The sequence below is a fragment of the Trichosurus vulpecula genome, chromosome 2 (assembly GCF_011100635.1).
Source record: "Trichosurus vulpecula isolate mTriVul1 chromosome 2, mTriVul1.pri, whole genome shotgun sequence".
In the NCBI taxonomy this organism is placed as follows: Eukaryota; Metazoa; Chordata; class Mammalia; order Diprotodontia; family Phalangeridae; genus Trichosurus; species Trichosurus vulpecula.
Window position 1 is genome coordinate 40679353 of NC_050574.1, and position 26726 is coordinate 40706078.

Below are 26726 nucleotides of genomic sequence, written 5' to 3' on the forward strand. Positions count from 1 at the left end.
TGGGTCTCTCTTATTCCTCTGTCTCCCTTTATCTCTCTCTGGGTCTGTCTCTGTGTGCACGTCTCTGTCCACCTATTTTTCTCCCTCTGCTTGTTTTCTCTGTCTGTCTCTGTCCCCTCCCGCCCCTGCCACTTCTAAGACACTGAATTTTCTCCCCACCTTGAATGCTGTTTGATCTCCCAGGTCATGTGAGCAGACAGGGACTTTGGCTTGGGCAGGGCAGGCTGGAACTCCAGTTGAAGTGTGACACGTTCTCCTAATGATAGCGAGAACACTCATTTCTCTCGCGCAGCAACATTTCCAAAGCACTTTCCCCGGAACACCCTTGGGAAGAGCATAGTGCAAATATCCTTATCCCCATTTCATAGGTGAGGAAACTGAAGTTCACTTGTTCTCGTGTTAAAAAATTCACTTCAAAAGGACAATGGGGGGAGTCATGGTTAGACAGCAGTTTGTCTCAGAAAGATGTGGGTTGATTTTTTTTTTTAGTGAGCTGAAAACTTACTATGTGACAGCAGGGAGATATGGGTAGTCTGAATTGCTAATGGGCTGCATTAGGAAGGTCATAGCTTCCAGGAATAGGAAGGCATAGTCCTACTGTGTGCTGCCCTCATCAGACTTCCTCTGGAGTACTGTGCTCAGTTCTGGACACCACAGTTTGAGAAGGACAAGGATAATCTGGAAAGAGTCCAGAGAAGTGAGATGAGGAGGGTCGGTGAAGGAATTGGGCAGATTTAGCCTCAAGAGAAAAAGACTCAGGATAGGGAGGCATGATCATTGCCTTCAAGTATTTGAAGGGTTGTGTGGAAGAGATTAGATTTGTTATTGTGGTTGGGTGGCTAAGTGGATAGAGCACTGGACCTGGAGTGACAGCATTCTGATAGCTGTGTGACCTTGGGCAAGTCACTTAACTTCTGTCTGTCTGTTTCCTCATCCCTTATAAAATGAGAATACTAATAACATTGCCCTCCCAGCGTTGTTGTGAGAGTCAAACAAGACAATTGTTATGCGCTTAGCACAATAGTAATAAAATGATAAGCATTATAGAAATGTTAGCTATTTTAAACATTTAGTTGTTATATTTGATCCCAGGAGCTGAGCCAGGAGCAGGGGGTAGAAGTTACAAACAGGCTGATTTAGGCTTGAAAAGTTTCCTATGGGTTCGAGCCATCCCAAAGTGGCACAGGCTGCCTTTCCACGTGGTGGAGTTTGCCTCCCTGGAGCTCTGCTAGCTGAGGCCAGCCAGCCACTGGGCAGGTATGGAGAGTGGGGACTCTTCATGTATGGCTTAGTCAGTCAACTAACACTTGTTAAGCCCTTACTCTGTGCCACATCCTGCACTCAGGCAACAAGACCTAAAAAAGCTCCCACTAGAGGGCTCCTGAAGTGACTTCCAACTGTCAGATTCTATGATTCTGTGATTATGGAGGAAAGAAGAACGGCTTCAGAATTGGAGAACAGCAAATATTGTCCACATTTTCAAAGAAATGAGAGAACAGAGTCTACAAACAATAGGTCAGCGAGCTGGATCGCAGCTCCTTGCAAAACTTTAGAGCATCTTACTAAAGGGATGGTACATGGACATTTAGAAAGGGGAGCAACAAACACCAAGAGCCAATATGGCCTTATCGCAAACAGCTCATGGAAGACTGACTTTGTTTTGTTTTCTCATACTTATATTTAAGTGGTGTATCTGGGGAATGTTGCAGTCACAGTTCATTTAGATTTTAGCAAAGAATTTGATAAAATCTCTTTCACTTTTCTTGTGGGAAGTATGGAGAAGTGTGGGCTAGAACACGTCTGACTAGGTACTAGATATAGAAGGCATACCCATCGGTAAGTCAGCTAACATTTATTAAGCACTTACTATGTGCCAGGCACTGTGATTTTCCTTCTTCCTTCCTTCCTTCCTTCCTTCCTTCCTTCCTTCCTTCCTTCCTTCCTTCCTTCCTTCCTTCCTTCCTTCCTTCCTTCCTTCCTTCCTTTCTTTCTTTCTTCCTTTCTTTCTTTTTTTTCTTTCTTTCTTTCTTTCTCTTTCTCTCTTTTTCTTTCTTTCTTTCTTTCTTTCTTTCTTTCTTTCTTTCTTTCTTTCTTTCTTTCTTTCTTTCTTTCTTCCTTTCTCTCTCTCTCTCTTTCTTTCTTTCTTCCTTCCTTCCTTCCTTCCTTCCTTCCTTCCTTCCTTCCTTCCTTCCTTTCTTTCTTTCTTTCTTTCTTTCTTTCTTTCTTTCTTTCTTTCTTCCTTCCTTCCTTCCTTCCTTCCTTCCTTCCTTTCTTCCTTCCTTCCTTCCTTTCTTTCTTCTTTCTTTCTTTCTTTCTTTCTTTCTTTCTTTCTTTCTTTCTCTCTCTCTCTCTCTCTTTCTTTCTTTCTTTCTCTCTTTCTCTCTCTGTCTCTCTCTCTTCCTTCCTTCCTTCCTCCCTCCCTTCCTCCCTCTCTCTCTCTATCTTTCTTTCTCTCTCTCTTTCTTCCTTCCTCCCTCCCTCCCTCCCTCTCTCTCTTTCTTTCTTTCTTCCTTCCTTCCTTCCTTCCTCCCTTCCTCCCTCCTTCCCCCCCCCCTCTCTGTCTTGCTCTCTCCCCTTTCCAAACTTTATCTTATTTGATCCTCACAACAATAGTAAGAGGTAGGTGCTGTTATTATCCACGTTTTACAGTTGAGGAAACTGAAGCAGGAAGAAGTTAAGTGACTTGCCCAGGGTCACACAGCTAGTAAGTATCTGAGGTAGGATTTGAACTTAGGTCTTCCTGAATCCAGGACTGCTGCTTTATCCACTGCACCTATGAGGGGCTGAAGTATGAGTGGGGGCACCTTAGAGGTTATGTTATCATTATTGTGGTGTGGGATTTGAAGGTAGGTGATATTTTAGAATCCTGGTGACCTTGGGCATGTCACCTAACATAGGCTGACCCCTTAAAAGCTTGTTGATTAATTGAACCCTGCATCTTATCTTGTACCTGCATATGCACACACATACTGTGTCCTATCCATGTGCACAGTATATATTATACATGTACACACAGCACAGAGCCAGAACACAGTAGGTACTCAATGCTTGTTGCTTAATGGTTGAATTCTGTTTCAGACATCTTGAAATTGGGATGCCTAAGCTATGTCTGCGTGAAAATGTCCAACAGGCCTCTGGTAATGAGTGGCTGGAGCTCAGGACAGACACTGGGCTGGATCTAGACTCCAGGGAAGCAGAGTACTCCTGTGGAAAGAAAGCTAGATTTGGCATCAGAGAATATAAGCTGGCACTCAAACTTGCTTCCTGTGTGACATTGAGTAAGACTCTTTCCCACTCTTGGCCTCAGTTTCCCTATATTTAAAATGAAGGAGACAGCTTCTGAGTTCCCTCCCAGCTCTAATTCTATAATTCTAATGGCCTTCTACGGGCCTCAGTTTTCCCACCTGTGAAATAAGAGAGCTGGACTAGTCAGCCTCTGAGGTTCCTTCTAACTTTGGACCTGGGATCCCTTGGTCTCTTTCTCTCCTCTGTTACCTTGTCTCCTCTGGGTGACCTTTCTTTCCTCTCAGTCTCGGCTTCTTGTGAGGGGCTTGGGCTCATAGTATAGAGGAGCTTTAAGACCCTCATCCATTTTGAATGATCTTTGAAAGAACTTGGAGTCAGATGGCCTGGATTCAAATGGTCCTGTCGCTTATTAGGTCAATGAGTGGATGCCCAGCTCCAGTGGAGGTGTCTCTGTCTAACAGATCAGGGAGTTCTTGGATCTTCAGTGTCATAGGTTCTAAGTTCATTCATTCATTCACTCACTCAGCAAGCATTTATTAGGCACTCATCAAGGGCCAGATAGGTGCTGGGGCCAAAAAGACAAAATCAAAACAAGTCTCGGTCCTTAATGAATTTTTATTTTATTGGAGAAAAACAGCATATACACAGATTAGTCAATATAATATATATATGTATATACACACAAAGGATGCTAATAATTGGGGTGACCAGGGAGGGCTTTTGTAGGAGATGACGCTTGAAATGAGTATTGAGAAAAGCCAGAGATTCCGAGAGGCAGAGGTAAAAAGGGATGGTTCCGGGGAATTGCCTGAGCAAAGTCTTGGAGGTGGGAGATGGAGAAAGGTAACCTGGAGTCAGAATAATGGACTTTAAATGATCAACATAGAGACTATAATTTACTCTAGAAGCAAGAGGGAGCCACTGAACCTTTTTGTCCCACAGAGGCAGCTAGCTGGTGCAGTGGGTAGTATGCTGACCTAGAGTCAAGAAGACCTGAGTTCAAGTCCAGCTTCAGACGTAATAGCTGTGTAACTCTAGGCAAGTCACTTAACCTCTATTTGCCTCATTTTCCCCAATTATAAGATGGGGATCACAACAGCACCTACTTCTCAGGGTTGTTAATGAGGGTCAAATGATGTATTTGTAACATGCTTAGTGTAGTTCCTGGCCCCTAATAGGAGTTTAATAAATGCTTCCTTCTCTGTACCCCATACTTTTAGGAATATTGATTGGCAGCTTCCTGGAGGAAGGGGTAGAGAGAGGAAAGCCTGGATCGGGGAGCCTAATTAGGAGGTTATTGCAATAATCTAAGTGAGAGGTGGCGAGGACTCAAAACCAGGGAGACCGTGGTGTAAGTATAGAGAAGGGGACAGAAATTGGGGAAGTAGAATTGACAAGACTTGACCAGCAGGGTAGGTTGAGTCACTATAATAAAATAACAATATCATCTAAATTAATTTACTTATTCAATGCTATACCAGTCAAACTTCTAAAGGATTATTTTCCTGGGCTAGAAAAAATAACATTCGTTTGGAGGAACAAAAGGTCAAGAATCTCAAGGTAAGTAATGAAGAAAAATGGGGAAATGAGGGAGTGTAGCAATACCAGATCTCAAACTATCCTGCAAAGCAGTAATTCTCAAAGCAATTCAGTACTGGCTAAAAAACAGAGAGGTCCGGCAGTGGAACAGATCAGGCACAAAACAACACAGATGCAGAGGAATATGGTAGCCTAGCATTGCATGAATCCAAAGATCCCAGCTACTGGACTAAGTCCATGTGACAAAAACTGATGGTAAAACTGGAAAAGTCAGGCAAAAAGTTATAGGATATTACCATCTAGGATTGGTAGAGAGCTTTAAGGTTTGCAAAGCACTTTACATTTTGTCCTCACATCTATCTTGGGAGGTAGGTGCTGTTATTATCCCTACTTTACAGATTAGGAAACTGAGGCAGACGGAAGTGTTTCACCTCTTGCCCAGGGTCACACAGTTCATAAATGCCTGAGACACCTTCTCTTTGTGGTACTATTGTGCTGCCTAGAGCAACATCTCAAATCATTTAATAAGATAAGCTGCAGATGGATTCATGACTTAGACATAAATAGTCATAAGCAAATTAGAAGAGCAAGGTAGAAATCGCTTGTGTGATCTATGGAGAAGGAAGAATTCATCATCAAACAAGGGCTAGAGGAAATCCACAGAAGATAAGACAGACAATTTTGATTACGTAGAATTAAATAGGGTTTTTGAACAAACAAAACCAATGCAGGTAAAATTAGAAGGGGAGCAAGGAATTGGGAAAAAATCTTTGTGTCAAGTTCACAGATGTCTGACTGAGTGAATGAATGTTTTTTTTTTGTTGCTCTGATGGTTGTAATATATGCACACAGCTGGCAAAGGGGTTTGGCTGGGTGAGTGAGTGAGTTCTCTTCCTGGGTCAGCAAAACTAAGGAGGTCCAAGCTAGGCTGGCCATATATGTGATTGACATCATTGCAGTTTGCCCATCTCTCTGCTTAGGCTCCAGGGAGGGTTGTGGAAATGGGAGATGGAGAAGCAGGGTAGGAAAGGTGTTGTGTGTCTCCGTCTCTGAGGTCTTCATCCTTCTCCTGGGGGAGCTTCATTAGGGCTGATCTGTTCATAAATGTCTGTTGTTGCAAAGGTCAGTTTCTGGGGGATTTAAGGAAGTACAATTAAGACTGTGTTGAAGCTGTGAGAGAGGGGACATGGAAGGGACCTTGCTGACTATCTATCCATGGGTTCTTAATTTGAGGCCCACAGTCTTCCAGAGAGAGATTTCAAGCAGTCCATAGCACTTGCATGGGGAAAACCATGATAATTTTTTTTCACTAACTTCTAACTGAAATTCAGCATTTTCTTCAGTTATTTAAAAACACGACTCAGAGAAGGCATCATGGGCTTCTCCAGCCTGACTGCCCAAATGGTCTGTGGGCCAAGAAAGGCTAAGGACATCTGTTTTCTAGTCTAGTCCCTACACAAAAGGAATCCTCCAACTCTCTGCCCAGAGGAGGAAAAGTCTTTCATCCTCTGGTTTCTAAAGTCTGAGTCTGCTGACTATTCAGCTCTCTCCCATCATGCACTTGTTTTTTTAAAAATTAATTGAACTTTTCCATTAAGCAAAAATGTATTTTCTTTCCTTCTCACCTTCTTCTTCCAATCAGGAGGGAAAAACCAAAACCTGGTAACAAATATCCTTAATCAAACCCAATTAATTCCTGCATTCATCCCAGCCCTTGTTCATTTCCCCTTCTACTCTTCCAGATCCTTCAATTCAAGTCAGACATTTGCTATGTGTGTCCTTCAGATTGAGGTGTTTCCAATTTAATCCAGTAACTAGCCCAATAAACTTAGTTTCTGATTCTTCTCTCCCTTCCCCTCCTCTAGCCTTGTTCCTTACCAGTAATCAGCTACCAAGCCCCCTTTAACATCTGGCTTCTCTCCTGGCCCTCATTAGCACCTGGCTGGGCTCTTGTGAGAACCTCCTAGTAGGGTTTCCACCCTTCTCCAATCTCCACCACTCTTATGCCTCTGGTCCTAGCCCTGTTCTGCTCAAAGATTTTCAAAAGCTCCAGGTTTCCTGCTGCGTTACAATTTCTTTGCCTGGAATTCAAGGCCCTCTACAATCTGACTCCCACTGACCTTCCCAGATTTGTCTCATGACTTTTCTCCAGTCAGTCAATCAATAAGCACTTGTAAAATGCCTACTGTGTTCCAGGCACTCTGCTAATCCCTGGGGATACAAAAAGAGGCAAACCAAAGGAGCCTACAGACAGATGACACTCCAGCCCAATGTTAGGCCTCCTTCTGAGCATCCTCTGTAGACTTCTCCCTTCTGGGCCTTTGCTCAGAGAACAGGCATCCTCATATCTGGAGTGTCTACCATTCTCTTCTTTGTCTTTGAATTCCTGAGCATTCTTTAAGCACTCAAATGGCACCTCTTCCAGGAAGCCTTCCTGAGCCTCCCAGCTACTCGTGCTCACTCCCTCCATACTCCCTTTTAGCCAATACATATAACTCTTGTGTCCCCTGTGGCAAGTAAACCCTTGGGGGACAGGATCTTTGTATTACCAGTGCATAGGGGGCACCAAAAATTGGTGCTTGATTGATTTGAACAGAAGTCAATAACAAGGTGCTTTATTAAGCACCTAAAATGTCAGGCTCTATCCTAAGTGCTGAAAGACTAGAGACTTGGGCTTTCCATTATGCATAAATCACTCCACTTGTGACATCCCTCTTTCTGAGGATGAGAAAGAAGTTGTCCTACTTTTCCTGGAGAAAATATCAATGGGACAGTTGGAGGGGGTCCTAGGAGAATGTTTCCTGCTTCTCAGAATCATTTGAAGAGGGTCTCAGTGACTCTCTAGTCCAATCCATATGCCAAGGAATCCCCACTATACCACATCCTCCAAGTGAATGGTTAGGAATTAGAATGATGATAAGTATGCCCATTAACAGTAATCAATAAGAACACGTTATTACCACTGTCCAATGGGGGAGGTCATAATGGTCTGGCCCAGGAGATGGCAGCAGAGAGCTGGGAGCGGAGGCTCACCTGAGCTCCCCCACCTGCCAGGGCTTTGAGGAGGCAGGAGGGAGGGCTGGTGATCAGGGTAGTCTGATAGCTAGGGCTGGTCTCTGGAGGTCAGAGCTCAGGCTGGCAGGAGGGCCCAGGGGTCTGAGGTCAGCAAAGTTCAAGGGTGTAAGACAAACAACTCTGGGTGAAGGCAGGAGGACTGAATTCTAGTGTTGGCTCAGTCTCTGACTCTGTGAGGCCTTAGACGAGTCTCTGTGCATTTCTGAGATTCATTTCCCATCCTTAGAATGGGATTCTTTAAGGTCTGCCTCAGCTCTGACATTCTCTAAGGCACCTTTCAGCTCTGACATTCTGTGTTCTAAGGACCTTCCCCGCTCTGACATTCTGTGTTCTAAGGTCCCTCCCAATTCTGACATTCTGTGTCCTAAGGGCCTTTCTAGTTCTGACATTCTCTATTCTAAGGGCCCTCCCAGATCTGACATTTTCTGTTCTAAGTTCCCTCTCAGCTTTGACATCATCTAATGCCCCTCCCAGCTCTGACATTCCCTGTTCTAAGTTCACTCTCGGCTCTGACATTCTGTGTTCTAAGGCCCCTCCCAGCCCTGACATGATACTGAGAATTAGTCAGTGATGGTGACTACCTGGTAGGGATCCTTGCATGAGTCTGGAGGGAGGATGAAGTAAGGATTCACATCCTGTGGAGGGGTCACCATCTAATGCCCCTGCCAGCTCTGACATTCTCTATGCTAAGGGCCCTCCCAGATCTGACATTTTCTGTTCTAAGTTCCCTCTCAGCTTTGACATTATCTGGTGCCTCTCCAAGATCTGACATTCTGTGTTCTGAAGCCCCTCCCATCTCTGATATTCTCTGTTCTAAGAGCCCTCCCAGCTCTGACATTCCCTGTTCTAAGTTCACTCTCGGCTCTGACATTCTGTGTTCTAAGGCCCCTCCCAGCCCTGACATGATACTGAGAATTAGTCAGTGATGGTGACTACCTGGTAGGGATCCTCACTTGAGTCTGGAGAGAGGATGGAGTAGGGGTTCACGTCCTCTGGAGGGGTCACCAACTGTTAATGGAGGTTTCATAGAGAGGTTAGTGGTTGCTTTGGCCTGGGTGACCTCTCCCTCTCCCTACTTCTTCATGAGAGAGGATGACCAAGCAGCAGTCCAGCATCCCAGAATAGGAAGGCTTTCAGGCTGTCCTCCTCTGCCACCCTACCCCAGCTGTCAAAGAGATCTGTGGAGACTCCCAACTTCCCCTCACCCCATCCTCATGGTGGTCTATACCAGGGGTGTGCCTGTGTCCACAATACTTTTGAATGAAGCCAGAACCAGATTTAAATGTGATTGTAAAATATTAAACAAATCAAAAATAAAACATAGATAACATTACATCTAAAAAAGGTCAACATGTGGTGCACAGGGATCCTTCTGTATGGGTCAGTTCCTTTAGTTTCCATTTGAGCTTGGTAACATTGCTCTAGGTCCCCATCACTGGCACTTTGATGTCCATAGTTGGGATAATATTCTTTGATTTCCCCCAAGCCCGATGAATCTTTCTAGGTGGGACAGTTGGAGGGGGTCCTGGGAGAATGTTTCCTGGTTTTCAGAATCGTAATTGGAAGAGGTCTCAGTGACTCTCTAGTCCAATGCATATGCCGAGGAATCTCCACTGTACCACATCCTCCAAGTGAAGGGTTAGGAATTAGAATGATGACAAGTATGACTATTAACAATAATCAATAAGAATACGTTACTACCACTGTCCTAGACTGGAGGAAGCCAGGTGCTTGGTTGGTTTTCAGGGGCCATGGGTACCAACGGGGGAGGCCAGAATGGTCTGGCCCAGGAGATGGCAGCAGAGAGCTGGGAGCGGAGGCTCACCTGATCTCCCCCACCCAACTCTCTGTCCATTTCTGAGCTTCATTTCCCATCCGTAGAATGAGGAGTTTTACTAAATATTTTCTGACATTCTGTGTTCTAAGGCCCCTCCCAGCCCTGATATCTCCTGTTCTAAGGACCCTCCAAGCTCTGACATTTCCTGTTCTAAGGACCCTCCAAGCTCTGACATTTCCTGTTCTAAGGTCCCTCCCACTTCTGACATTCTCTGTCCTAAGGCCCTCCCAGCCCTGACATTCCCTGTTCTAAAGTCCCTTCCAGCCCTGACATTCCCTGTTGTAAGGCCCTCCCACCTCTGACATTCTGTGTTCTAAGGTTCCCCTCCACCCCAGTTTTAAGGATAGTTGGCCTTCCTCCCCCAAGGGCAGGGGCTGATGTCTGAATCTATTGAAAGCTTTAGAGCAGGAGACCTCAGAGGTCTTCTAGTTCAACCTCTTCATTTTACAGAAGAGGAAACTGAGGCAAACAGATATTAAGTGACTTGCCCAAGGCAATATCACTAGTGTCTGAGGCTAGATTTGAACTCAGGTCTTCCTAACTCCAGGTCCACTGCTCTCTGTACTATGGCATGCCCTGACTGCCTCAGAGTCACCGTCTCCTTGGTCTTCTCTCTCTCCAACCCTGCCTCAGCTGGGCCATGACACCAGCTTTACAAAGCCCTTTCTTCATGACAGCTCTGTGAAGTAGGTAGTAGAAATACTATTTCTCCTTCCTCATAGATGAAGGAGCTTAAGAACAAGGGAATTAATGTGGTGTTGTGCCAAGGGCACCATGGAGTCATAGGACCTGAGTTCTAATCCTGGCCAGCCATTTCTTCTCTCTGACCCTCAGTCGCCTTCTCTGTAAAGTAAGGGAGTTGGGCTAGATGAGCCCCAAGGCCCCTTCCTTACTTGGGTCCATGACCCTGTGACTAGATGACCCCTAAGGCCCCTTCCCCATCTGGGTCTATGACCCTATGACTAGATGACTTCTAAGGGCCCTTCCAGTTATAACTCTATGACCTTGTGAAGTGACCTGTCCAGAGTGAAATAAGTAGTAAGTGATCAAGCCATGGTTTATGCCCACACCTTGCTATAACCTCCACCAATTCTACTCCTCCTTCCCCCACAACGAGGAATTTCTCAGTCGTTTGGTCTTGGAGGGAAGAAAGCCTCTTTCTCCTCCCACTCTGGGCCCTTGGAGGTGGCCATGGTGTGCCCCTTAGGGAGAGGGAAACAGTAGAAGGGAGGAATAGAAGTCCCCCATCATGGGCTCCCCGGGGGAGGTCTTACTTGTCCATTTGAGGGCTGATGTTGAAGCTGCAGACCATTTTCGTATATGGTAACATCACCTGAAGAAGTGAGAAACATTGATGGGGGCTCCAAGCCTTAGTCTCCTGGCTGGAGACGCGGCTCATACTACCCAAAGCAGGGAGAGGAGGAAGTGGAAGACCAGCCATCTAAGATGTTCTTGGGGTCTCTCTAAAACTACATTGCAGAGATGTCTATTGTGAGAGGAAGTGAGGGAGTCCTTCCTCCCTCTCTGACCCCAGGCTTAGGATAGGGTAGGTGCAAGTTCTAGAACAGGAGATATTGATGAGTGGTTGGGGCCCTGGGGGAAGGACAGTTCTGTTCACAGACTGGGGGAAAGGAGAGGTCTCAGAGGCTACAGCCAGGACAGAAATCACAGGGAGGGCCAGGGCAGGGAGGGTAGCCCAGCAGCTAATTATACTCACTATTTTTCACAGATGGTAGGTTCTTCTCTTTTTGGCCTGGCCCTCCTGATACTTCCTGTGAGTACCTGATGGGGCCAGAGGGAAAAGACAGTTGGGCAAAGCTTGGGAGGGCTGGTCAGTGAGCCTGGTGTTTGCTGGGCCTTAAGGGGCCCAGGCCAGGAGGGTCTGGGAATTCAGTCTGGCCGGGCGTCATAGTAAGAGACGCTGACATTTAGACAACACTCCAAACCTTGCAAAGTTCTTCACAAATATCGTCTCATCCCATCTGCTCAACAGTGCTGGGAGGTCTATACCTCATACATGAATGTCCCTATATAAAGGTGGGGCTCCTTTCAGAGGTGTGCATCACTTCTAATCTTAAGGATATACCAATAGGGAATAGACCCATGAGTTCATTGGTCCAGGCAACAGAGGACAATCCTTCTACCAGTGAAGGTTGGCACCCTCCCTGCAATTTAGAAAGGTGTCTAGAGTCAGACAGCCAGTAAGTGTGGGAAACAGGACTTGAACCCAGATCTTCCTGGCTTCCACTACCCCCCAATGACTTTCAAGGTTCTTTTTCCAGATAGCCAATAATGGGAGGCTTTGAGTAGCTCATCTGTATAGGAAAAGGCCAGGAGAGCCTGACAGTTGCCAGCAGACAGTGAATTTGCCCCCAGTCTCTAGATGGCTTGTGTCCAGGATGCAGAGAAGTAGAGGGGATTCCTACTCCGATATACTCTGGGCTATATGCGATCCCTTCCAGCTTCTGGGGTCGTCATGGAAATAAGCTTTGCCTGTCAAACCTGGCCCTGCCTATCAAGGGCTGCTGGGCTGTCAACGCAGCCTAATTAGGACCGTGGGCTCTTGGGGCTGGAAGGGGCCTTGGAGTCCAAAGGTCTGGTCTCAGCCCCATGAAGCTGTCTCCACCCCTGTGCCCATTCCTCCCAGCTCCATGAATTGGGGGATCACAGAATCTCAGAGCTAGGCAGGCATCTCGTCCAAGGTGTAACGGAGCAGGAATTCCCTTCATATCTTGGACAAGTGGTCCTCCTGCTCCAGCTTTAAAGTCACCCCCTGTCCTGTCCTACCAACTGACTGGGCAGCTCCCCACCTCTGCAGGACCTCCATTCCCTTGCTGGACAGCACCTATTGCTGGAGTTCCCTATCTCTGGTTGGGATCTGCCTCCCGGAAATGTGCCCCCACTGGTCCCAGTCCTGACCTCTAGGGCCTATCAGAATACCTCTACTCCCTCCCTCTTCCGCAGGGAAGCTCTTTAGATACTCAAACAAGTATTGTGTTCCCCTAAGTCTCCTTCCTTTCAGGCTAAAACACCCTCAAATCTGCTAAAGGACTTTAGGACAGTCTCCTATCCTCTCACCATCCTGGTCCCCTTCCCCTGAATACATAGACATTTGTCAATATCCTCCCCAAAATGGGGCAGACAGAATTGGGACTGCCCCACTGTGTGCTGGAAAGAGTCAGAAGACTTGGGTTCAAATCCTCCCACTCCTCTTTATGTGACTTATGCAAGTCACCTAGTTACTCTCAGCCTCAGTTTATTTCTTTGTAAAATAAGGGGAGTTGGACTGGCTGACCTCTAAGGTCACTTTCAGCTGTCCATCTATGAACACAATATGTCAGGGACAGTCAGACAAAGAAAGTGGGAGTAGCCCTTGTTTCAGGTGTTGCTTAACCTCTTTGTGCATCAGTTTCATTATCTGTCAAATGGGGATACCAGTAGTTATGAGGATCCATTGGGATCATGTATGTAAAGTGCTTTGCAAAATTGAAAGTCTCCTATAAATGTTAGCGATGATTATCTTTCTCTATTAAGTTTCATCTTGTTAGAGTCAGCTCAGCTTTTTCACAATCACCATTTCCATTCCCTCGGTGCTTTTTTAGGATCACTGGGCTCTCTCCTTCCCTTCAACTGGTGAATTAGCTGATGCCAGTATAATCATTCCCATTTTACAGATGGGGAAAATGAAGCTAAGAGAGGCCAGGTATGACCTGAGCTCGCACAGCTATTAAGCAAGATGTAGCTTGGCAGAGAGGTTTTTAGAGTTGGACGCAGAGCCTGGGAAGTCTGGATTCCAACCTTTCTCTGATCCTTACGATCTCTGTGACTATGGGAAAACCACTTATTATCTCTGGGATTCTGTCTCCTTATCACCAGATGGCATGTAGTGGCCGTTTCTTTTCCAGGGCTGCTGTAGGATAGCCTGTGTATGAGGTGTCAGTTATCCACACTTAAGTATCAGCTGGGACGTGGATTCTTTCTTACACCCTATTGCCTGGTGAAACTCTTTTTGGGGACCCAGAGTCTCTTGTCCAATATGTAATCTCTCCCTCTCAGCTTTGCCTTCTCTGATTGTTTTCTAACCATGACCATCCATGAAGGTATAATAACTCTCCCAATGGGAAGCCTGGCTATCATGGGTGTTAGTGACAGCATTTTAGTTAGGGTGAAGGGAGGGTCTCCATTGCTGTGATGACATTACCCTCGTGCCTTTTTGCGTAGGAGATAGACCAGGACACTGAGCAGAGCCATCACAACCAGGATCCCCACTAGGGTGCTGGCAAGGATGAGCGATGAGTGAGAGAAGCCAGAGGAAGAGGTGTCTGTAGGGAGAGAGAGCAATTGGAGTCAGACCAGAGTCTTGTGGCTGGAGGAACTGAGTTCAAATTCTACCTCAGATGCTTACTAGCTTAGTGACCTTTGATAAGTCCCTTAGCCTCTCTCAGCCTCTGTTTCCTCATCTGTCAAATGGGGATAATTCTTACATCTATGTCACTGAGTTGTCATGAGCATGAACTGCTATCACTTTGCAAACCTTAAAGCGCTGTATAAATAACTCCTACTGTTATCATTGTTAATGGCATTATAATAAATGCAAGCCTGTTGCCTCTACCTTTCCAAGCAGCAGATACAGAGTCTCTTCATCAGAAAAGGCAGTACCTAATAGCTGGGGATGTCTAATAGCTGGCTAATGGAGTCTCAGGTCTTATTTTAAAGGTGATTGTTAGTTCTTCCATAGGTACCTCTGTGTTCCAAGCAAACTTATCTGCTACCTCTTCCCCAAACTCAACAGGTCATCTTCTGGCTCTGTGATTTTGCTCAGGTGATCTCCAATGCTTGTAATTCCCTCCTTCCTCGTCTCTGCCTCTCAGAATTCCCAGCATTCTTCAAGGTTCAGGTCAGACATCATCTCTTCTGGGAGGTTTCTCCTGATCCAGCTCCTCACCACCTCCCCTAGCTGTTAGCACTCTCTCTCCTCTGAAATGATTTTGTATTTATTTGTCTACATACCCCAAACAGCTACATTTTAGCGCCCTTTTCTGTTTCCCTGGGACCCAGCCAGATGTACCCTACCCTTCAATAAACCTCACTTGGATGAATAAGGGATATGCTGCTTTCACTTTTTAGTGATGTCATGGCAATACTTACCAGAGGATCACCCATTTGGAGAACTAAATGATGGGGAATGAGTAGGAGAAACTGATCACCTCTCTAGCCTCTGAAACTAGTCCTTTGGACCTTGGACTTTGCTGTTGGCTCTTTGGTGGAGGGGTTGGAGATGGGGAAAGGAAATAGATGCACTCAGTATTTTTATCTTGATAGGCAGCAGAGTATCAGAGTATAGTTGGAAAGGCCCTGGATTGAAGCCAGAAGTCTTGGGTTCAAATCCTGGCACTGCTACTTGCTATCTGTGACCTTAGCCAAGTCACTTCTCTTTCTGTGCCTTAGTTTCCTCATCTGTAAAATAAAGGGGTTGGACTAGATGACTGCCCAAGGTTCCTTTTAGCTCTGGATCTCTGCTCTATGACCTCCAGAAGTTAGAGAGAGCTTGTGGAACAATTTCTAACCCAAGAATCCTCCCCAAACCCACCGTTCTGTAATGTCATCCCTGTGGGAACCCAGCTAAGGTGGGGAGGGGATTCTCAGTGGCTCCTTCTCTGACAGGAGAGAAGACCCCCCTGGACTCACTAGGTGATTTGATAAGGGGCATGTGGATGGAGCAGTCCCTCAGGACTCACTGGGTGACTCTATAAGGGGCTCAGTGTAGACAGAGCAGCCCCTCAGGACTCACTGGGTGACTCTATAAGGGGCTCAGTGTAGACAGAGCAGCCTCTCAGGACTCACTAGGTGACTCTATAAGGGGCTCAGTGTAGACAGAGCAGCCCCTCAGGACTCACTGGGTGACTCGATAAGGGGCTCAGTGTAGACATAGCAGCCCCCCCTGAACTCACAATGTGACTTGATAAGGGGCTTGTAGATGGAGCAGTCCCTCAGGACTCACTGGGTGACTCGATAAGGGGCTCAGTGTAGACAGAGCAGCCCCTCAGGACTCACTGGGTGACTTGATAAGGGTCTTGATGGATTGTAGAAGGAGCAGCCCCCCAGGACTCACAGGATGACTCTATAAGGGGCTCAGTGTAAATGGAGCAGCTCCCTAGACTCACTATGTGACTTGAAAAGGGGCTTGTAGATGGAACAGCCTCTCAGGACTCACCAGGTGATTCTACAAGGGTCTCAATGTAGACGGAGGTAGCTGCAAAATGCTTTATCAAGCTGTTCCACGCTGTGCAGGTGTAGCGCCCTGGAACCAGGGACCCTCCCTGGAGCATGAGATTGTCCTTCTTTGTCACCAACATGGAATTGTTGAACAGCCAGCCATACCGGGCAGATGGGTGAGACTCAGCCTGACACCTTAAGGTCAGAGTGGAGTTGGCCTTGACCTTGATGGTGTGGACCAAGTGAGATCCAGGCTCCTGGGTAATCTTCACCTGATCTGGCCCATCTGTGAAGACAGGAAGGAAGGACCCAATTCTGTTCAATGATCATCAAGTGAGGGCCTGTTGTGTGGGAGGCACTGGGTGGAGGGCTGGGGACAGAAGTCAAAAACCTAAACGATTTCTCTTCTCATTCTCCTGTCTGGGATGGGGCCAATGGGACATGCCCACAAATAAGTCAAGACAAAGTGATATTCTGAGGGGGTGATATCATTAACAAATGAGGGCTGAGGAAAGATCTCATGCATCTGCGTGAACCTTGAAAGGAGTGAGAGGTTGTGGGCAGGGAAGAGAAGATGAGAGGACATTCCCCAGCCTGGGAGACAGCATGGAGATGAGAGATGGAAGGCTGAATGTAGGGATCCACTATTAGGCCAGTTTGGCTGAAAGACTGAGTGAAGAGGGATAATGTGAAGGCCAGTGGTACTGTGATGGAAAAAGGGCTGGTGGGGCTTTAGTGGGCTAAGGAATTTTTATTTTATCCTCCAGAGGATGGGGATCCACTGAAGGTTCTTGTACAGGGAAGTGACATAGTCAGACCTGCACTTTTGGAGTACTGATTTGGCAGCTGGTTAGAGTATGGATTAGAGATAGTAATAATAACGAACATTTCTATGGTGCTTACTATGTGCCATACACCGCTAAGTGTTTATCAGTGATTATCTCATTTGATCCTTACAACAACCTTGCAAGGTATGTGCTATTATGACCCCCATTTTACAGATGAAGAAACTGAGGCAGGCAGAGTTAAGTGACTTGCCCAGGGGCACACAGCTAGTAAGTATCTGAGGCCAGATTTGAATTCAGGTCTTAACTTCAGGCACTGCACGACCTAGAAGGGGTGAGACTGAAGGCCTGGACACTAATTAGGAAGCTATTGCAATAGTCCAGGTGAGAATGGATGACCTGGGGCCAGGAGTCCCCATCAGAGAGAGGAAATCAGGGGAGAAACTCACAGTTGACGGTCAGAGTAATGTGGTCGCTGCTCTGGCCGCTGACCGGGTTCCAGACTTCGCACTGGTACAGTCCAGCATCTTCTCTCCTGGTCTGCAGTAGAGTCAGAGTCCTGTTATCTTTGGACAGAGATAACCGTGCACTCGGTGGAATTGCATGATTGTTTAAGAACCACAGGATGGTGATTCTGTCATCCTTGGTAAGGCAACGAAAGGCCACTGAGTCCTTGGCCTCTGTGACACTGGTAGTGTTGGCTGTGATGTGGGGTTTGGACACCATCTCTGGACAGACACAGGGAGAGAGGCACAGTCAAGACTACCATCTACTTAGTGGATCTGAAATCACAAGCCCTGGCTCTGATGTCATTTCCTTATCTCTGGTACTAAATTTCTCCATATGGAAAATGGAAGGTTTGTAGCAGGTGGCTTCTTAGGTCCCTTCCAGGGGCAAGTCTCTGATTTACTCTTACAGAGCTAGGGGCAGGGCTGGCCAACCCAAAGGTTCTTGTCATTGGAGGCTCTCCATGTGAAGGCCATTTGTGGGGATGCCATTGCTACTCTGGGCCAGTGGTGCAGCTAGCTAGACCTACTATCTGATTCTTACAACTAGCCTGGGACATGGGGAGGTAGAGAGAGGAAGTGGGGACCAACCAATCCAGCAACAAGCATTTACTAAGCACCTACTGTGTGCCAGGCACTGGGAACACAAAGACCAAAGAGAAAAAAAAGAGAAACTGTCCCTACTTTGAAGGTGCTGTTCTCCCTCTGTCTCTCTGTCTGCCTGTCTGCCTGTCTGCCTGTCTATCTATCTATCTATCTATCTATCTATCTATCTATCTAAGCATATGCAGCATGTTTATTTACATATATGCATATACTTACTGAATAAATACAAAATGGACATCAGGTCATTCAACAAAAGGGAGGGAGGGGACTAGCAGTTGGGGAGGGGGATCATGAAAGGGATAGAGTGGGAAGGTTCTAGGATTCACAGTCGGGAAGGCATGGGTTTGGGTCCTGCCTCTGATGCTTGCTAAGTGTTGGACTCTGGGCAAATCACTCACTTCTCTGGGGGCCTCAGTCTCCCCGTCTGCCACTGGGGGATCCTAACAGCTCCTGCCTGCCCCCTGCAATATACATTAATTCAATTTCATTGAGTTTCATGGGATCATAGATTTACAGCTGGAAGGGACCTTTGAGGTCACAAGTCTACCTCTCCTCTTTCCCTTTTCTCCAACCCCAAATTTTCAGATGAGGAAACCAAGGCCCAGAGAGGTTAAGCCATTTACTCAGGGTCACAGAGCTGCTATGTGCTCGAGGTAGGTTTCAGACCAAGTTTTCCTGACTCCAAGTCCAGGATCAGTTCTTTACACCCCCTTACCTCGAGTGGGAGGAGGCTTGGGCTCAGAAAATGGAAGCCAGAGTCTGAAGCTGAGACTCACGTGGAGGCTGGGTTCCTAACTTAGCTCAGTTTTCTTTTCTCCCCAGTACCTGGTTGCATGTGTCTGTGGCCTTGCCTGTTCCACATGCCCCACCATGGTGAGCTCTGCAAGGGTGGTGGACTTGACTTTCTCATCCAGTCTCCCCCATAGGGCTAAGCGCCCCTGGACACGTGTATTTGGACATAGAGTCATAGATTTTGAACTGGGGAGGCCTAAGAGCCTATCTGGCCCGACTCCCTCATTTTACTGATGAGGCCACAGAAGCTGAAGGAGGTCAGAGCATTGTTCAGGGTCACACGGGAAGTACATGGGGCAGAGTCCTGACTTCAAACCCAGGATTGTTTTTTCCTTCTCTGCAAACCAAGCTGCCTTTTCTGTAGTCTGAAAACCTCAGAGTCAGACTGGGGTGTCTGGAACAAAGGGCTGGGTGTGGGGACAGAGCTGTACTCTCCAGGGGCTGAGGGATACGGGAATGTCTCATGATAAGAGCTGCAGGACCAGAGGCCTTGCAAACGAAGCTGGGCTTACAACACCCTGAATCCTTGTGCTGGCAGTTTCCTCTTTTCTCTGAGGGGGGAAGGGATGGAGTGTCCCCCTGCCCCCTACTAGGAAATACAACAGGAAGGAAGAGACAGAAACCCAGCATCTTGACCCAGGCTGGGCCGGACGGGCCTTCCCCATGCAGGGGGTCACTAGGGGCTGGTTCAGAGAAGCCAACAGGAGATAAGGCTCAGGGAGTAGGGGAGATGATTCAGGCCTTATACCTTAAAGCCCATGTGTTCCTGTCCTCATCCCCATCCCCCCCGCAAGACTATAGCAGAGAGAAGGCAAGGAAACCTGGCTTGTCTGGAAGTCAGGATACCTGGGCTCTAGGCCTGCTTCTGTCCTGACTTTGGCAAAATTCTCTCCCAATCAGTTTTCTCATCTGTATAATGGGATGGATGGGATGAAATGATCTTGGCACTCCCTTTCAACTTTGATGTAACATTCTCTATATTCAAAAGTTTCTTCTACCTCTTCCATCCCCTGTTCTAGGGCCCTCCCAGCTCTGATATTCTGTGTTCTAAGGCCCCTCCCAGTCCTGACATCCCCTGTTCTAAGGCCCCTCCCAGCCCTGATTCCCAGTTGTAAGGCCCATCCCAGATCTGACATTCCCTGTTCTAAGGGCCCTCCCAGCCGTGACATTCTATGTTCTAAGGTCATTTCCAGCTCTATCATCCCCTGCTCTAAAGTCCAATCTAGCTCTGATATTCTAGGTTTCCATGATCTGAAGATACAAACCACAGCCACTGGCATGTTGTCAGGGACAAACAGAGTGGTCATGTTGCAAGAGGGCACAGGGAGGACCATGTGGGGAGGTGTCTCAAGAGAACTTCATGTCCCTTGGGGGAAGTGGGTGAAAGGGGGAAGAGGGCAGAGGGAGCTCTTGCCAGCCGGGAAGCCTGGTGTGTCCTCACTCCTCTGCTCCTGCCCGTCTAGCCTGTCCAGGCTGGGGGGAGGGGTCAAGGGTTGCCTAGCTGGGTTTGAGGATTGTACATCTTTCCTCCTTCCCTTGGCTACAGTGACTTTCCTGGGACTTCCTGCTGCTCCTCCCCCACCATAACACATGCCCCACTTCTTTCCTGGGACACAGAAGAGCCCTGGCACTGGAGTCACCAGGACCTGGGTTTAAATTCTTACTCTAACCCTCACTGTGAGAGACTGACTGTTCAGTGTAATAATTAGACTGCAGAATTTGAGGTCCCGAGACCTGGATTCTAATCCAGTCTTAAACATTTATCAGCTACGTGAGGGCAGCTAAGGGGCGCCATAGTGCATAGAGTGCCAGGCCTGGAGTCAGGAAGACTCATTTTACTAGCTGTGTGATCCAGGGCGAGTCACTTAACCTTGTTTGCCTCAGTTTCCTTATCTGTCAAGTGAGCTGGAGGAAGAAACGGCAAACCGCTCTAGAATCTTTGCCGAGAAAACCCCAAATGGTGTCACGAAGAGCTGGTCGTGACTGAAAAATGGCTGGACAACAATAACCTTCCAGAATTGCTATGATAATCAAATGAGATCATGTTTGTAAAGTGCTTTGCAAATCTGAAAACACGTGTAGATGTTTGTTACTATTAGTGTCTTATCTCTGGCTCTGCACTGACTTGCAATGCATTCTCTCCTCACTTTGCTACTCAGAATCCCTGTTTCCTTTGATGACTCACCAAGTGCGCCACCTCCTACAGGCAGACTTCCCTGATTTCAGCTACTAGTGCATCTCCCCTCCCAATGACCTGATATTTATTGGGTACACGTTCTCTCTACACATGTGTATGAGCGCATGCTCTGCATATGAGCACATGCACATGTATTATGTATATGCACATCCATATGGAAAAATGAAACCACCTCTGTCTTCAAGGAGGCAACATTGTTTCAGAGGAGACAGCATGTGTCTGTATACATATGTATACATGTACAGACACACATACACATTGTCTCACTGGATCTAATCCTAGCACCTAGAGGGTGAGGGTGATTTACTTCCGTCTTTCAATCCCCAGACCCCAGCAATGGTGCCTGGCACACACTGGTGAATGGTGGGGTCAGGTCTTATGATTCATATGAGCTAGTTAATTAAACAACCTTTTTCTTTTGCAGCCTAGGAGCAGAGAAAGCACGGTGCATTGGATAGCCTTGGAGTTACCACCATCCTCAATAATCTTCAATGTCTCTCTATGGCTTCTAGGATAAAATCCAAACTCTTCAGCTTGGCGTTTAAAAAAGTCCTTCATGACCTGGCTCTAACCTATCCTTCCAAACTGATTTCATGTGATTTCCCCCTCATATAGTCCATGATCTTGCCAAACTGGCCTGATGGTCATTTCCTGTACATGATATTTTGTTTCCCACCTCCATGCATTTGAACAGGCTGCCCCCTCCCCTTAATTCTCCCTTTCAAGGTTCATCTCCAGTGCTCTCTCCCACACAAGACCCCTTCTGATTGCCTGGGTTATTAGTGTTCCCCTCCACACTCCTTACGAATATGTATTTATTTGTATGTCTCGTATACTGGCAAAGGGATTTTCCATACCCAGCAGTTTCCTATACCAATGAAATCTCAGGTCTAGACCCTATCCCTAGCCCTCATACTTATTGATCTGGGTACATGGTGCATCCCCCCCCCCCAGGAGAAGATTAGCTGCATGAGGCCAGGGACTGTTTTATTTTTTCCTTTGTTACCCCGGTGCCTAGTATAGTGCCTGGCATATAGTAGGTGCTTAATAAACTCTCGTTGTTTTGTTGATTGAGGAATATGTGAATTCAAATCCTGTGCTGGACCCTTTACTAGCTGTGGGATCATGAGCATATAACTTAATGTCTCCTGAACTCAGTTTCCCTGTCTGTAAAATGAGGATAGTAAGATCTGTATTCCTTACTTTAGCAGGTTGTTGTGAGGAGCAAATGAAATCATGTCTGTAATATTGTAGGGTAGAATAAGATTTTGATGTTCGAGGCTTTAGATCCAGGAGAAGACCTGACTTTTCTTTCAAATTTTATTGACAGAGAGAAGGATGTCTTGTTCCATAATGGCAGTGGGTGTGTTGGGGATGATGGAAAGTTGGGCATCACCTGGGCATCCCTTTGCAAACCTGAACCAGTTAGATAGGCCAACTCTTTTTAGGATTTAATCCAACCCCTTAAATTTTACAGATGTAAAAAATTGTGGCCAAAGGAGAGGTTCATTGAGTTGCCCAGAGTCATGAGGGCGGTGAGTGGTAAAGACAGGTTTCAAAGTTAAGTCCTCCTGGTTCCAAAATCGACTACGTTTGTCTTTATATCCTCCTCCTCCTCTGAATATGGCTGTCAGTGCCATCCTGGGGGCAGGAGCAGGATGGGCACTCTCCCTAGGCAGAGGGAAGGCACACAGTCTTGAAAACAAAACTCATTAGACTCAAAGGTATTGGAGGGCAGGAACAATGCTTTGCCTTTCTCTGTAGCTCTTAGTACAATGCCTGGCATGAAGTAGGTGTTTAATAAATGCTAATCGACTGACCAACAAGTTTTCCTCCCTGGTATGAAGGGAAAGCCCAATACTCACGGTAGACCTGGAGCTGCTTGGACGCAGTCGCCATTGAGAGATTTGGCCTGATCTCTTGGAAGGTGTAGTTCCTTTCATCTGTCAGCTTGACATTTCTAATCAGCAGAGAAGCATTTACATAAAGTATTTCTCGGCCAGTGTAGCCAGGGCCTGTATTGTGGGCTTTAGAGGAAATGTTGAAGGATAGAATGAGATTTTGAAGATCAAGGCCTTGGAACCAGGAGAAGACTTGACTTCCCCTCTGAATTCCATGCACAGAGAGAAGAACATCCTGTCCCACAGTGGCGATGGGTGTGCTGGGGTAGATGGCAAGCTGGGCATCACCTGGAAGGCTCCAAGAGGTGAGAAATGAGGCTGGGAAGGAGAGATAATGAGAGTAAATTAAAAAAGGGAAAACAGAAAGGAAGGAAAGAGAAGAGGAAGGAAGGAAAGGGAAGGGAAGAGAAGGGAAAAGGAGAGGAGAGGATGGGGCAGGGGGGAGAGAAGAAAGAAGAGAGGGGAGAGAGAGGCTTACCAAACACATTGATGACTTTGGGACCATAGGGTCTTAGAAATAGAGCCGTAAGGGTCTTAGAGGCTGTTTGGTCCATCCCCTATTCATTTTATAAATAAGGGAACTGAGGTACAGTGAAGGGAAGATATTTGTGCAGGGTAATGTGTCAGAACTGATATTCAAACTTAGGTCTTCTGACTCCAATTCCATTACTCTAGGAGGAGGAGGGAAGAAAAGTCCTCAGTTTTTATTCCTAGCAATCGAGTCAGTGTCTGCCCCTAGGGAGGCAGTTTGGCTTACTGCAGAGAAAGCTTAACTTATTGCAAAGAGTCAGGACTAGAAGACTTAAAATGACTTATATGAACTGATGCAAAGTGAAGTGAGCAGAACCAGGACTGTGTATTACACAGTAGCAACAATATTGTAAAGATGATCAACTGTGACAAACTTGGCTACTCTGCTCAGGACAGTGATCCAAGACAATTCCAAAGGACCCATGATGAAAAATGTTATCCACCTCCAGAGCTGAGGAACTTGAAAGGAAGATTGAAGCATATTTTTTCTCTCTTTCTCTTTCTTTTTGGACGTGATTAACATAGTAATTCATATTTGTAATTTTTCTTGCCTTCTCAAAGGGAAAGGAGAGAGGAAAGAGACAATTTGGAACTGAAAATAAAATGAAATTGAACTAAAAATGAGATGAAGAGGGAATACAAGTGACACAGGAACATGGGTTCAGGCTAGACACACAGAAGCCACATTAAGAGTCACAGCCCTTTTCTTCCTGTGCGACCAGTCCCTTTCCTGTTTATTGGCCTCAGTTTCTTCATCTGTGAAAGGAGAAGATGAGACTAGATTGTAACCAAGTTTCCTTCCACTGCTGACATTCTGTGGTTCTGTGACTCCCTGTATGATTTTTTGCCTATTCTCTTTCTCTTTCTTAGCCCAATTTCCCCCTCTTTGAAATGGAGGTTTCTCATGTCTCTCATTTCTGAGGTTTTTCCTACTTGCTGAACCAAATTGAATTGAATATCTAAGGAATCCCTCATAATAATAACCAACACTTGGATAGTGCTTTAAGGGTTACGAGGGCTTTAATATATCTTCTTATTTGTACCTCACAATAATGCATAGAGTTGGTGCGTTATTCCCCTTTTTACACATGAAGAAACTAAGGTAAAAGGAGGCTGTGACATACCCATGATCATCCAGCTGGTGAGTGTCAGAGGTGGGATTTGAACCCAGACTTCCCTTGGTACAAGCTCAGTGCTCTATCCATTATGCCCTACTTCATCCCTGGGCATAGAGACAAGCTTGACTCCTATGGATGAGGACTGAGTCCTTCTCATCTCTCCACCCCATGAATCTCTTCCCCAGTGGCCCTTGAAATAGTTCAGCCCCAGCAAGCAAAGCTTCCCATTTTTCTGTACGCCTTTTCTCCTTCTCTGTTTTGTCTGGGATTTGGGGTGGTCTAATTGAATAATCCCACTGGATGGATATGTGGGTGTGTGGACCTTTTCTTTCTCACCTGTGAGCAGGAGTGCCTTCCAGGGTCCAGAAGGATGGGAGGAAAGGTCCATCTTGTACTGAGTCAGTGTGGTTTCTCAAGCTTGTGCTTCATACACCAGCTGTAACCATGATCTTCTCTGATGGGCTCTGAGGTTCCTCTCTGCTCCTCCTTCCCAGGGAGACTTCTTTCCCCTATCTGATCACATGGGCCAGCTGAGGTTTCCTGCTCATCCTCTCTTGCCGCTCCCCTCTGGTTGTGTACTTGGAAGCTCTGGTCCCCTCAGGATCTCCCCCAGGGACTGCATGAATGCCCAAATGGCTAGAGTGCTTTAAAATAAGACTTTCTCCAGAGCAACTGCTCCAGAGCAGTTGACTAGGGAGGGAAAGAGATCCCCATGCTAAGCATTGGGAAAGACTTCAGAACTAGTTCTGCTGCTGACAGACTGTGCTGTTCTGAGGGGCTCATTTTCCTCTTTGATTCTCAATTTTTCAATAGTTTCATTCGGCAGAGTTGGAACTGGTTGAGTGAGTGGAACCAGGGAGTAATTATTAATGGACAGATTTCAGTGTGGAGTTATATCTTTAGTGGATTGTTCCATGGATGAGACCCCTTACCAGGATGGTGGTAGTTTCAGAGGCAAGAAGACTTACTGATATCTTTTACTTGGTGGGGGGGCAAGGAGCGTGAGTAAGACACCCAGGCTTTGAGCCTTGGTGACTGGGAGGATGGTGGTTTCCTCAATAAGGAACATGTAGTTTCCAGTAATAGGGAAGTTGTAAAGAGGAGAAAGTTTGAACGCAAAGATGGTGAATTTTTTTTGGACACGGTGGGTTTGAGATGCCTTCCCACCAGTGTGAGATATCCATGGGGCAGTTGGTAATTCAAGACTAGAGTTCAGGAGAGAGGTTAGGGCTGGATATATAAACCTGGGAATCATCTGCATAGAGGTCATTTAAACCAGGGGAGCTGATTACCTCACCAAGCAAGATAGTAAAGAAAGAGAAGAGAAAAAGAGCCCAGTTCAAAGTCTTGGGGGGCACCCTTAGTTAGTGGGCATTACCTAGATGAAAATCTGAGACCTAAGAGCAATCAGAGAGGAGAACAAAGGGAAGTAGGAGAACAAGGGGAGAGAAGTATCACGAAAGAGAAATTAGCCTGGAAAAGAGGGTGATCATCAGCTTCAAAGGATGCAGAGAAGTAAAGAAGGATGAGGACTGGTAACTTAGGAGAAGAAGTTTCAATTGGATGATAAGTTTGGAAGCCAGATTACAGAATTTAGAATTAGTTAGTTAGTTAGTTAGCTGTTGTCCTTTGTTCTCTAAGAGGACCAAATTACATCATTATGCTAGAGTCAAGTTTCAATGTGTCCAACTGTGGCTGATCAGACCAAAATGAGCTTGTAATGCTCTACCACAGGTCAGGCACAAATAGTTCATATGAACATTTGGGGTGGATACTCTATATTTGCGTATCCTGCATTTCCTTTGAGCTATTTCAATTCTGCTTTGGTCATAGAGCACAGCACCTTCTCTGATGTGGGCATGCCATGCTGAGAGTGTGCCAGTGTGTCCCAAGTCACACAATCAATTCCAAAGTTCTTAAGAGAGACCTTGAGAGTGTCCTTGTATCACTTCTGACCACCATGTGAACAATTGCCTTGTGTGAATTCTCCATAAAATAGTCTTTTTGGCAAGCATATGTTTCGCATTCATATGTGGCCAGCCCATCAGAGTTGCACTCTCTGAAGCAGAATTTGAATGCTTGGCAGTTTAGTTCAAGAAAGGACCTCAGTGTCTGGTACCTTATCCTGCCAGGTGATCTTCAGAGTCTTCCTAAGACAATTCAAGAAGAAGTGATTCAGTTTCCTGGCATTGCAGTGGTTTAGACTGTGCAGGTTTCACAGGCATACAACAATGAGGTCAGCACAACAGCTCTGTAGAGGTCCAGTTTGGTAGTCCATCTGATACCTCTTCTCTCCCATCCTTTTTTTTTCTCTTAACAATTATTTTATTATTTAATATTTTAGTTTTCAACATTGATTTCCACAAGATTTTGAATT

General features: G+C 46.3%; 1 protein-coding gene across 1 annotated transcript; it reads right to left on the reverse strand.

Annotated features, from left to right (window-relative positions):
* Nucleotides 1-594: 594 nt before the first annotated feature.
* LOC118836357 (carcinoembryonic antigen-related cell adhesion molecule 6-like) lies at nt 595-24737 on the reverse strand. The gene is given in 12 exon segments (XM_036743675.1): nt 595-678; nt 3011-3120; nt 3123-3204; nt 8442-8513; nt 8797-8868; nt 10972-11030; nt 11415-11479; nt 13899-14019; nt 15912-16199; nt 17148-17426; nt 22665-23018; nt 24686-24737. Coding segments are annotated over 12 exon segments (1638 nt in total).
* Nucleotides 24738-26726: the final 1989 nt, after the last annotated feature.